Source organism: Diceros bicornis, chromosome 35 (genome assembly GCF_020826845.1).
Source record: "Diceros bicornis minor isolate mBicDic1 chromosome 35, mDicBic1.mat.cur, whole genome shotgun sequence".
NCBI classification, from domain to species: Eukaryota; Metazoa; Chordata; class Mammalia; order Perissodactyla; family Rhinocerotidae; genus Diceros; species Diceros bicornis.
In genome coordinates this window covers 27,226,405-27,239,469 of record NC_080774.1, presented here as the reverse complement: position 1 = coordinate 27,239,469, position 13,065 = coordinate 27,226,405, and the positions used below count along the sequence as shown (strand labels likewise).

Here is a 13,065-nt window from a genome sequence, read left to right as displayed (position 1 = left end):
AAGTTCTACAAGCACAGCTGGGGAGGAATGTTCCTGGAGGAGGAAGCCGCATATGCGACGCTGGAGCCTGAGAGAGAACTGGGACCCACAGAGTGGGGGCGTGACTGTGGCTCCAGAGAGGAGGGTGGCTGGCTCTGCAAGGTTCCCAGCCCCTCCTGTGCGATGCCAGGCAGAGCTGCCCCACCCCCAGTGCAGGGAATAAAGCCCAGCTCTGGAGTCTGGCACAGTCCTCAGTCTGTGGAAGGGGGCGATGCTGGACCCACACCAGACGGCAGGGGGAACAAGAGCTCGAAGGGCGCCCCGGCCTGGGCCTGGCCCGTGGCGCGCGCCCTTCTGCACGCTGGCCAGGAGCAGGTTCAAGGGCAGCACAAGCCAGTGGTGGTTCCCACCACTCCAACAACACGGGGTTGCGGGGGCGACTGTCACTGGGGATCGTGTCTCTACTGACTGCCTTGGGCGCCTGTTCACTGAACCCCACATTCGATTGGTCCATGCAGCCGGTGGTTCCGCCTACATCCCCGGATGCGCTCTAGGTGGGGCCTGGCTCAGTCCCAGCCTCAGTGTGCATGACTGCAAACTGGGCGGAACCATGAGGGGTCCCTGCGAGAAGTCTGGGGAGAATGAAGAGCAGGAGGAGGAGGCAGCAGCCGCTGGGCGTCCTGCAGGGGTCCCGGAGGCCGAGCGGGGTTCAGATGTAGATTGTGACTCTGACCTGAAGACTGGTGGCCCAGGCGGGGGGTTCAGGCCTGTTTCCTCACCTTAGGGCTTCTAGGCAGGGGTGGAGGGGGCAGGCTGGGGCCAAGGGGGCAGGCTGGGGCCAAGGGGGCAGGGAACCCCTGTCCAGCAGATAGTGCATCCCTCCCTGGGACCCCCTCAGGGCAGCCCACGGCCCCTCAAGCCCCAGGACCTCCCAGAAATGCTCTTGGCAGCATCAGTTGTTCCACCATCAGAACATGCTTCCAGAATGATGTTAAAATGCAAATACCTAGCCAAACTGTCTAAGATGTGTCCTACTCTTTCCTGAAATGGGATGAGGGCTGAGTTTTCCCAACCCACAGGAGAAACTAAGCAGATGGATGTATAGAACTTATAATTATTTCAGTGTTTTCCTCTATAAAATGTTCATAAAACATAAGTGGTCTGTGATCCCATAGAAAAGACACAGCACGCACTTTGGTGTCAGACAGGCGGGGTCCTAAGCCTGGCTCTGCCGGGATCAGCTACTACTCGCTGTGTGACTTTGGGGAAAGGATTTGCTTTCTCTGAACCTCAATGTCCCCATCTGTATATGGGGCAGGAGTCCCTACTAGCACAGGAAGAAATGCCACTAGAGGGGATATAGGCTGGGTAGTGACAGAGGGCAGGGGAGGAAGCAGGCGGCTGTGCCTGGGGAGGGGGCCACATGGACCCCTGTCTCTATCAGGCACCCACGGGCTTGGAGAACTGGTCAAGGACACCCTCCAACTGAGGTCTTGCCGGGCCCACAGCATTGTGCCTGCCTCCTGCTCCCTGCACCAGGGAAGCGCCCCAGAGCTGAGCCTGCAGCGTCTTGGCCTGCAGCCCCAGGTACCCCTGGAGGGATCCTGGGCCAGACTGGGAGGGGAGGACCTGGGAGGAGCAGCCATGGGAGTGGCCCTCCCTGAGCCCACTCCACACATTCCCCGGCCTTGCTCCGTGCCAGGTGTGTCCCATCCCCCACATCTGGGTGACATGGGATCCATGCTCTGATGGAGATCAGTGTAAGGGCTGGGGAGCCTTCAGGGGGACCCTAATTGCTGGGGGGGTCGGGGAAGGCCCCAGGAGGTCTGGTGGAGCCTAGAAGAAGAAGCCGGTGTTCTCTGTGCATGTGGGAAGGGGAGGGCCTGCCAGTTGGAGGGCAGCGAGCAGGCTCAGCCCTGGGAACAGGAGCCCGGGTAGTGACCAGCTATGTGTGGGGCCTTCAGCTCTGGGAAGGACCAGGCCTCTCAGGCCCCTGGGTCCCAGGCCCTCAGGGGGCCCGGGCTCTGCCTTCCACATTGACCTCCAATCCCGATGTCAACTGGCTGGATTCGGGACAGTGGGCTCTGTGGGGCCGGTGCAGAGGCCCTGGCAGGTGCCCTGAGCAAAAGCAGCAGCATCTGTGGGAGGTGCCAAGCCTGGGACAGGTGGGCAGACTTGTGTCATCCCATCCCTGAGGGGTGTGGACTCCCCCAGCCAGACCTTCTCCCCCTGGACCTGCTGGTGTTGCTGGGGGAGGGGTCTCATCACAGGGTGGAGTGGGTGGGGGTGGAGTTAGACCCTCTGTGGTGCACTCAAGGCTAGACGCCCCTCCCTTCCTGACTCATCCCACCCCTCCTCCTCCTCCTCCGCTGGGCAGCACCCCCTGCAGATGGTGGCCTCCCAATGCCTGAGTGCAGGGTGGGAGAGTCCTTCGACACAGAGAGACGGGGGCTGGCAGTGCGAGAGGAGGGCTGGGGGGAGTTTGGCAGGGCAGGATTCAAATGCTGCCTCTGCCAGGGAAGAGCAGGGTGACCCTGGGCAAGCAGCTCAACCACGCTGAACCTCAGTTTTCAATCTGTGAAATGGACCTAACAATACCACTTAGCCCTCAGGGTTGTGATGAGCATTAAAAGCTCAGGAGAGAGTCTGGCCCATGTAAGCACTCCATGCATGGCCCCTCAGGCTGTCATTGCCAGTCCCCAGAGATGCGGCCGTGAGGGCTTCTGTGGGGGGTTATATTGCTTCCAGGCACGAGTCATCAACAGGGTGGCTGTGGCTCCATCACAGCATCCTACACAGACAACACCACAAAGGAGGTGGTTTAATCCCTTGACAAAGAAGCTCCTGGACATATGGGTGGGGGTGGGGCATCCAGCCGATGGGTTGCAGAGTCGCCATGCAACCCCAGGACAGTCTGCCTGCAAAGCCCCTTCCACTGCCTCAGGCCTGGAGGTTTGGGGATTGAGGAGGGTGGGGGAGGGTGGTGTCTGACTTTGGATCCCACTGACTGGGGAGTGGTGCCAGGCCCCAGATGTGGAGCTGTCAGAGAACCAGCTGGGAGTGGTAGGTACCCAGGCTGTGTGTGCCACCCTCACAGTGAACTCGGCCATGAAGAGGGTACAGCTGGCAGAGAGCTGCCTGGAGGAGCAGGCGGCCCAGTACCTTGATGAACTGCTGGCCTACACGGGCCTGAAGTCCCTGGACCTGAGCTATAACCAGCTGAGTGACCAAGCAGGTCCCATCCAGCCTGGGCCACCGTGGGGCCTGTCATCCTGGGGCCAGTGAGGTGGAGGTTGGCAGGACCACGCTGAGCATCCATGCTCTGGCCCCTCTCCCCACGTCCTACTTCGCCTGCCCCTTCCCCACTCCTCCCACACAGAACTCTTACTCCATCCCCTGGACATCTCATTGCCTGTTGCTGCCTGTGCTGGGTGCTGATTTAGCCACGAGGGACCCAGCATGAACACAACAGAGGCCCTGGCCTCAGGGAACACACATTAACAAGGTCATTCTCCATAATTATTGGTGCTACAAAAGAAACAAACAGGGTGTGATTCTAGAGAAGAATGGGGATCCCTGATACATGGGTGGCTGGGGTAGCCTCTGTGAGGAGGTGACATTGAAGCTGAAATGGGCAGGCTGTGGAGGAATCAGCCATGGCAAGACCAGAGGGAGTGCATTTCATGCAGAGGAACGGTGAACACGCAGAATTGTTTCTCAGACTGACGGACACCAGTGTGACTGGGCTATTGGGCCAGGGCAGAGTGGCCAGGCTGTGGGGTGGAGAGGTGACAGGGGCCTGCAGGGCTACAAATCATGGCAAAAGGCATGAAGATTTTATTCCAAGTCTGTGGAGGTCATCAGTGGGATTCCCTGATCTCACCACTTTCTCTCATGCCCCAGGGCCTTTGCACGGGCAGTCAGCTTTGCGAGGTACATGCAGTTCTACCTGCCTGTCCTCAAACACTCCAATCAATTATAAGAATCACCTGGGACCCTGGGTTAGCATACAGATTCCTGGGCCTTGGACCTGCTGAACCAGACTCTGGGGGGAGCCTGTGCCTCGGCATTTTAGCAGGTGCCTGAGGAGATTTGTCTGATTGAGAAAGTTTGGGAGTCACTGCCCTGCGTCAAACTCCTTAGAGTAAAAGGGGTGGCACCAGCCTTGGCCTGTGAGAATCAGCCCTAGAATCTAACTGCCAGAGAGCCAGTTCCTTGTCTAAGAAAATTATTGTGGGAAGTCAGTGAAATTAAAAGAGAAGCTCATTTCAGACTTTCAACAAACTAAGTATATGCGTCCCTCTGAGCCTGCATGGTCAGAGGGCGAGCACCAGAGAGGCAGCCAGGAGGGAGGGGCTGGAGGCTAAGGCCCTGTGAAGGCTGCTCAAATATGGGAGGGGACGGTATTCACCCTGGAAAAGGACAGACTCAGCGGGGTCATTTTGTTTCCTCAAGTGGGGATCTGTGGGTGGGCCTGACTCCCTGGAGGGTGAAGGAGCTTGGGTCTCAGTCTCCCCACCTGACCCACGGCGATTGTAGCACCTGCCACATAGGTTGTCTGCAGGGGTCATGAAGACCAAGCACTGGATCTACAAGAGGCTGATTCCTGCGTGAAGAACCCTCTCACCTTCTAGCTGCTCAGCAAAGAAGCAGCTTCCCTACAAAGTGGGAGACCACTTCCCTCTCCTCCCAGCCCTGGAAGTGTCTGAGGAGGAGGAAAGTACCCCTATCTGAGAACCTGCGAGGGTCAGACCCAGAGCTGGGCATGGAGTCTGGAGCCCTGTTCTCAGGGAGGCAGCACAGGGGCCTCCCAAGCTTGCAGGGAGCTCTGAAGGTGCTGAAAGTGTCTGCCCCGGCGTGTTCTGGCCCCGCGGGCTGGCTGAGCAACCTGCTCAGTCAGTGCATCTGTTTTTCCCTGTGCATTTCTTCAGACCAGCCTTACTAGACCTGTGCTCGGTGCTGGGACCACGGAGAGGGGTCAAAGTCAGATCCCTGAGGGAGTCCTAGGCTGGCAGGAGAGACTGGCCAGGCAGAGATGTCTAATGGTCAGAGGCCGGGAGGATGGAAGAACAGTGGACCTGGGGCCCAAAGCGGCCCAGCCCAGCCAGGCAGGCAAGTCTTCCTGACACCGTGACCCCAGGTTAGAAGGATGAGGAGCTGTTAGTCAGGTGAAGAAGGGGGTCAACAGTTGCACACAGGGGACAGCCCGGAGGCACGTTTGTCCCAGCACTTCTGAGAACTGGATGCAGGTCAGACTGGCTGAGTGCTGACAGAGTGGAGAGCAGGGTGGGTGGGTGAGTGAGGCTTCTGCCCATTTTACATGCTGAATATCTCTCAGGGTTTCTTAAACCCACATGGCCCCCACTTTCCTTTCTCTACCACCACTGCCTCCTCTCCATCACAGCTGCACTGGCCTTGCCACTTCTTGCCTATAGACTATGGCACAAGCCTCCTGGCCTCTCATCTTTGCCCCTGCCCAGCCTAGTCCATCCCCTACACCCACTGCTAAGGAATCCAGCCTTGTCACTTCTTAAAGCCCTCCCTGCCTCCCTACGCCCAATAGGGCATTACCCAAGACCCATGTCCTAGCATTCATGGCTCTCAGCATCTCTCAAGTGCCCATGGCTCCTACCTCATTTCATTGGCTTCCCCCCACCCGCCGCCAGCACCAGACCTGCTGTATTTCCAACAGTGCCCCATCCTCCCTCGGCCTCCACACATTCAAACTTCCTGTGTCTGCTCTCCACTGTGCAGGCACACGCACATGGAGAGTCCCTCAGTCTTCAAGGTTGTCTCCTCTGTCCTCACTTTCCTGACCCACCCAGGCAGGGTTATCCCCCACTCTGTTCCCATGCCTCCCTTTTTGTAGTCTAAAAGAGCTCACATACCATTAATTCGTATTTATGTCTCCCCCATTAAATGTGAAATCCTTGAGGGCAGGACAGCCCCATGTTTGGTTCAACCCCTGACCCTCATGCCCAGCAGAGACCCTGGCACACAGCAGGCATCAGTATCATTTTTTGAAGGAATAAACAGTGAATAAGAAGGTTTCTCTTGGTGTTTCTGAAGGGGAGATGCTTGGACCAGCCCTCACAGAAAACACAGGACTCACCGAGCTTAACATAAGCTGGAATCACCTTTGAGGCACAGGAGCCATGGCCTTTGCCAGGGGTCTGGAGGTATGAGGCCCTCTCCTATCAGCCCGTCTGGCCTGTCTTTTGGGGGCAGGTCTCCCAGGTGCCAGCTCCCAGTCTTTGCAGATCTTCGGAAATGCACCTTGGATCTTTTGAGCAGAGCTTCAAGAATATTTTTTTAAGTGACTTTAGTGTTCCCAGCTCCACTTAATGGTGACAGTGTTCTGTCTCCCTGTGCCCACTCTCACATCAGTTACTGAGGGGTCCAAAGCTGACTGTTGCATAGCTTCTCCAGACGTCACAGACACTCGGCTGGTGGGGACATGGTGCAGTCAGGTGACACATGCTCACTGTTGAGCATATGCAGATGCTTCCTGAGATGACACCCTAGCACTCTGGCTCCCAGCACACTCTCCAACAGCCCACCTACTCCCTTGGATGTTGTGGCTTGTAGGCCTCAGGAACAGATGCTTCAGCCCTTGCCAGGGTGGCGCAGGGGCCTGCAGTGCTCGTGGCTGGCTCCCTCTGTGGGTCCTTGTCAAGGAATGGCAGCCACTGCCTTGCCCTCTGACAGGGGCTGACCCGGGGTCCTGAACACAAGGTGGCAGGTCAGGGTCTGTCGTCCCAGCACATCTACAAGCTCCACACTTCTCCCCATCACACCCCCCAAACAGCCCTTCACTGGAGCCCCACTGGGTCCTTGGGCTGCTTTGTGCTTCGGAGTCCCTGCCCTTGAGAGGCCCCCAAGTGGTCATAGGGCCTGATCGCCGTGTCGCTGGCACCTGCTACCACGTGGCAGCCCCCCCGCCCCTGGCTCAGAGGGTCATTCACATCCACACCCCTCTCTCCACTGTGCTTCCAGGGGTTCGGCTCCACTGCTCACCACCATCCAAGCCACAAGACTCTAACCTGGACTCTGCCCTTTCACACTTGGTCCACACTCTTTGCGCCTTGGGTCTCTGGGCCCCTGAGGCTGTGGCCCCTGACTTTCTCCACCATCACATGTGGTCCCATGGCTTTGCTCTTTTGCGTTCCAGGCAAACATCATCCTGAGAGTCCTGGACATCTCATGCAATGGCTGTGAAGATCCTGGATCCTCCATGGTGGGTGAGGCACTTAAGACTGACAACGTGTTGGAGGAACTCGATATAAGGTGAGCAGCCTGGGATGCCCTCTGTGTCACAATCTCTGGGTCCATAGCCACTCCAGGGACCAGGGACTCCATGATCTTGCTGCTATTCACCACTTTAATTCCCAAACCTACCACAGTCTACCCATGATGGGACCTGAGCTGCAACACAAGAGTGTCCAGCTGTGTCCTTGTCACTCGAGTTCATCATTTGAACATTGGGACTCGTAATTCCCACTGTACAGGTGGGGGTCTGGGAATTGCACACATATGTGTGAAGCATCTTCAGAGAGCCTGGTGCAGGGTAGGTGCTCACATGCTCTGCTCAGCACATGGCTGCTGGGGGCCTGCTGTGTGGGGGCTGCCCCTCCAGGCTCAGGCAGGGTCCCAGGCCTCAGCAGGTGACCAGAGAGGGGCCACAAGCCAGATGGAGGGAAAGAGGCAGAGGCCCCACAGATCACGGGCTGCTGGAGTAATAAGGTCTGCCTGCTGCAATCTTGCCCACCTTTGCTCCCCATGGAAGGAGCTAAGGCCAGAGGAGGTCATGGGGGATACTGAAATTCAAGGCTGAGCTGGGGTCTGAGAAGTCAGAGAGAAGTGGGACTGGCTCTGAGACAAAGTGGCCAACAGCTGTTCTGAGGCCTGGAGTTCAGGTCCAATAGAAAGAGGGGGAGGCAGAGATGACGTGGGGAGGGAGCTGGGGGATTTTCCAGAACAGATGCTGTCATGGTGATAGGTACAGGGTGCCAGCTGGGGCAGAACATGTGGGAGCAGCTGCTGAGCTCTGAGGGCCAGGGAGCAGCTGCTGGTCTCCACCAGGGGAGGGACGCTCTAGGCGTGTTTGCTGGGGGATCTCCCTGAACACTGGGAGCCTCCAATGAGGCAGGGTCCTCATCCAGCTTTTACTCACTGACCTGCCCAGTGTCCCAAGGGCGTGTGTGGAGGCTGGAATGTGAAGCCTGACCCAGTGGATGCACCAGCAGCTCCAGCTGGGACCCTGGGGAGATCTGTGTGCAAGGCAGCACAGTGCACATGTCTTTCTGCTGCAGCAACAACTGCATCTCTGCGGTGGGAGCCCTGAGCCTGGGCCTGGGCCTCCGGGTCAACCAGACACTGAGGATGCTTGTTGTGAGTGCTAACCTGATGGGGGAGGCCCCACACAGACCTGCCTGTGTCCATCCACACAGATCCCTCCTCCGTCACATCTCCCCACCACAGTGGCAGCAGGGTACAAGTTCCAGAGCCCCAGTGGTGTGAGGGCCTTCTGGCTTCTTGTGACCACTTCTTCCATTTGCCATTCACTCAGCCATCTCTGGCCTGGCACATGCACATCTGCAGACTCCTCCCCCTCCATCCTTCCCCACAAGCTGCCCTTCCTCCTTCTCAGCCCACTGGGTGCTGCTTTGCTGAAGATGGCCAGGGCACCCTTGCTTCCCCTTCATCTTCTCCCCTGCTCTTCCTCTGGCCTTGCTGGACCCAGGCTCAGACCTACCTGAGGCCTTGGGTGCACAGCAGGGGTTCCTTCCTCCAGGGTTGCCAGTGGGGAGGGAGCTGCTGAGCAGGGCTGAGAACAGAAGACAGAGAAGGGAGGGTGCAATCAAGGGTGGAGCAGGTCTACGAGGACCACTGTGCCAACAGCATGTGCTCAGAGGACAGAACCACCAGCTTCAGAGGGATTCAGCCCTGCCTGGCCCTCAGCTCCCTCAACTGGCAGAGGAGCCCCCTACAGCACCCCCATCCCCAGCCTGAGGCTCACTCCTCTCCTGCTCTTGGCTAGAACACATATTCTCTCTTAAGCTCTGGATCCCCATTTCCAGCTCCCTGCTGGAGGGTCTCCCTGATGGGCCATAGGCACATCGGATTCTGAGAGTCCAATCTGAAGGCATTGTCTCCCTCTAAGGGCTCCCTCTTGGTCAGGAGGACTCCTTCCCTTCAGAAGCTGGGGCCCAGTGCTCGCCCCTCCCTCTCTTTCCCACATCTTCCCTCCTCCATCTCACCTCCTGCAGCGTGCCCAGACTGCCTGCTCCTCCTTCTCACTTCCCCTCCTCCAGTCCTGTGGTCCTGCTGCTTTCTCCTCTCTGGCCCTTCCTTCCCACCTGCTCCCATGTGATCTTCCTAAACTGGAAATGTGCCCCTGTCCCTCCTGCTTTAACTGGGTCAGTGGCTCCCCTCTGGATAAATCCCAGCTTAGTACTGTGTCACTCACAACACGTCCGCAGGATCTTGGCTCTGCCAACCCCCCTCTTCCCTCCCACTTTGAAACCCATCCTCTGACTCCCAGCTGCCTGGGATTCTCTGTGCACACGGGGCGGGTTCTCACCTCTGCTTTGCTCCTGCTGCTCCTCTTGCTGAAGTGCCCAGCTCCGCCCACCTCACCTGTGGAGCTCAACTCAGGGGCTCTGTCCCCATCGGACCTTTACTCCCAGGAGAGCTGGTGCACACTTGCTCATTGCACTTATCACACTGCATTTTTATGATGTTCCTTTTCCAGTCTTCCCCCGAGTGGGTGAGCTCATTACGGGCAGGGGTGTGTCTCATGTGTCTGTACCTTTGTCCCCAGCACAGAGCTGGCACTGGGTGGGCACTCAGTGAGCACTCACTCTCTTCCTCTCTCCCTGGCCCTGCATCCTCAGCCAGGGCATTCTGTCCGTGGAGACGCCTTCTGAGCAGAGACAGTGGGGCTGTCCTCGGCCATGTCACCAGAGATGAGGAATCCTTGCTTCTTTTCACGCTGCTCCTCAGGCCCCCCCGGGCTCAGCTGTTCTCAGTGTGTGTGTGTGGGTTTCTTAGGTGCCCAGGAATCCCAGACAAAGTGCAGGCTGCTTGGGTGTTCTCCAGGCTGTCCAGGAGAATCCAGTGTCTGCCCTGGAACTGCTGGATTTCTCTGTAGGAGCTTTTCATAAGCCCCACCTCGGACACTCCCCACAGCCCCGTGAGGGACCATTTAAAGGGAGAAAGTGGGGATTAGAGAACTAGAGCGCCTTGCCCAGATCCATGTGGTGGCCGAGTCCACGTTCCAGCCCAGGCCTGAATGTGGGTCATGATGCCCTTCCGGCTCCACTCCTGCTCCTGACTGGGGTACTGCCCCGGTCTCACCATGGACCCCTGCCTGGTTCTTCACTGGCTGAGAGTGAACAGCTGGCTGTGGGACACGATGCTCACTGTTCTCTGGTATTTGGATTTCCAGGTTCAGCACTTGCAAGCCGCAACCTCTCCGCAACCCGTACTGCCCGCGGGTGGACCGTGGTGCTGGAAGATTCACCTGTGTGGCTGTGAGGGCAATCAGGACCCCTTTCTATCAATTTTGCCTTTTTAATGTAGAAAAAAAGGTCATTTTTAAAGGCATTTAAACCTTAAGGAGAGAATCCCCAAATACAAATTATTAAAAGAAAGTCTAGTCCGGTATCACTGCTTATTCTCACCCTGATTTATTTCAATCCAGACTTGAGTCAAAGCCTCTCCAGAGATGTGTTTTCACAGTTCCAGCCCTCAGGCTTGGGACACCTGGTGTCGAACGTCCTTGTTTCCTTCTACCTGCCTCATCTCTACAGCTCCACAGGCAGAGGTGAGCTTGCCTTAACCATGTTCCTCCTGCTCTGAGGATGCCTGTCAGCACGGACTCTATTGTTCTAAAACAAATGGAGTGCTGTGTGAAATTGTCCTGCAACAATACATACTTATTCAATATGATGTGTGGTTATTATCAGAAGCTTTAGTATAATGGAAATCCCATGGGGTTTGGAGTTAGACAGGCCTGAGACCAAATCCTGATCCATCAACGTTGGATCTTGGATTCTGAATCAGAGATCAACACTAGTCTAGATACAATGTTCTATTTCCTGTTCCTTCGCTGCTATCATTAGTCTAATCTGCTGAGCCCAGATTGTATCCTCAGCTTTAAGGAGAATACGTCTGAATCCTTACAGTCCATGTAAATCCCTTCCCAGGACTCAGCCTTATGTTTGTGTGAAACGGGGCTCGTACCCACCAGCCAGGGTCACTGTGAGACGAGATGAGATGACAGACCTCACGGAAAGGGCCTGTGCAGAGAAAGACTCAGTGCTCGTTCTCTTCCCCCAACCTCTCTGGTTTCCATTTTTTGTTGAGGAAGAACATTTATGCTGAAAAGTGCACCTGGATTAAGGGCAGAGCCCAGTGAATTTTCAGAAATAGCATAGACCTATGTAATCTGCCCCCAGATCAAGAAATAGAGCAGACCCCCACAAGCCCCCATGAGCCCCTGCCCTTCTCTATTTTAACAGCTTGGGGAGTAATGACATCATCATCCAGAGGAGAGAAGCTGTCCTGAGGAGCTTCTTCAAGACCCTGTGTGTGTAAGTAAAAGAAGTCAAGTTCTCAGAAAGTGACAATGTGCTGCCTTGTCCTGGGTGTCTCTTCAGGATTCCAGGTGAGCAGAGAGTTTGATGACCTCACCAGCTCAGTGAAGGTCATTCTCCCAGGGCTTTGCATAAAGATTGCTGCCTGCAGAGTGGAGTACAAAACAGAGTTGCTGTCCCACCAGCGTCTGCCCCTAAATGACTGTGGAGTGTGGCTTCCTCATCTTCTGTCGGCCACTTCAACTTCCACATGGAGGGTTCTGGGCCTTGCCATGCCTTGTTACCACCTGATTCTGCACTGAGTCCACATGTCAACTGGGGGTTAAGTCCTACAGAGCTGGCCTTCATGATGACTCAGACAGCTGTACCCTCCTCTGCCCCCATGTTCTCTGCACTAACCTGGGCCTTCCTCTGCTCTCACTCATTTGTGTAACATGAACTCATATGATGTGCTGCACATTGAGGTGGGCACTGGGTCAAAGATGTCCGAAGTCCCTGCCCTGATGACCTCAGGAGACAATGAAACTATAAGGTGGTGTGCAACTGGCATTCCCAAACTCAACTTGTGAGAATGCAAATTGACACAACTCTTTCTGAAGGTAATGTATCATTGTGTACCAAGAGCCTTAAAACTGCCTGTGCCCTTTGACCCAATGGTGTGACTATTTTGCTCTACAGAAATAAACAGAGATGCAGAAAAAGATTGATGTCCAAAGATGTTCACTGAAATGCTGTTTATAATCTGAAATTGGAAATAATCTAAATGCTTGATAACAAGGGATTGGTTAACTAAAATTTGGAACTCTGCAAACCTTAAAGCCAAGTGTTCAAAGAACATTTAAGAATTTGTGAAAATGCACATGATTAATAAAGTGAAAAAATCCAGATAAAAAAATCACATGATTTGCCTGGCAGGTCCTCAGAAGGGTAAACATGGAGTTTCCCATATGACCCACAGTTCCATTCCTGGAGAAGTGAAAACATATGTCCACACCAACACTTGAACACAGATGCCCATAGCAACATTCTTCATAATGTCCACAAGGTGCAGATGTCCACCAGCTGATGAGTGGATGAATGCTGTGGTGCACCCATACAATGGAATATGATTTGGCAATAAAAAGGAATGAAATTTGGTGTGATGAAAATGTTCTAAAATTGATTATGGTAATGGTTGCACAACTCCATGAATGTAGTAAAAGAAATTGAATTGTCTACTTTAAATAGGTGAATTGTATGGTATGGGAGTTCTCTCTCAATACAGCTGTTTAATAGAGAAAAGAATGGCATAGCATGCTGCTACAGGAATGGATCATGTAGCATGAGGAATGTGTCCTGTACAACATGAGTGGACCTGGAAACATCCTGCTGAGTGAAAGACGTCAGTCATGAAAGACCACATTGTAGGATTCTGTTTATACAAAATGTCCAAAACTGGCAAATCCACAGAGACAGAAAGTAGACTAGAGGTTGCTTAGGGCTGGGG

At 55.2% G+C, this 13,065-nt stretch overlaps 1 protein-coding gene across 1 annotated transcript; it reads left to right on the top strand.

Moving 5' to 3' along the window:
• Positions 1–548: 548 nt before the first annotated feature.
• LOC131398594 (leucine-rich repeat-containing protein 74B-like) lies at positions 549–11,881 on the top strand. The gene is given in 12 exon segments (XM_058532243.1): positions 549–725; positions 1,424–1,566; positions 1,992–2,047; positions 2,049–2,119; positions 2,369–2,371; positions 3,011–3,214; positions 6,049–6,158; positions 7,151–7,266; positions 8,292–8,370; positions 10,033–10,174; positions 10,685–10,807; positions 11,643–11,881. Coding segments are annotated over 12 exon segments (1,422 nt in total). The 5' UTR covers positions 549–589.
• Positions 11,882–13,065: the final 1,184 nt, after the last annotated feature.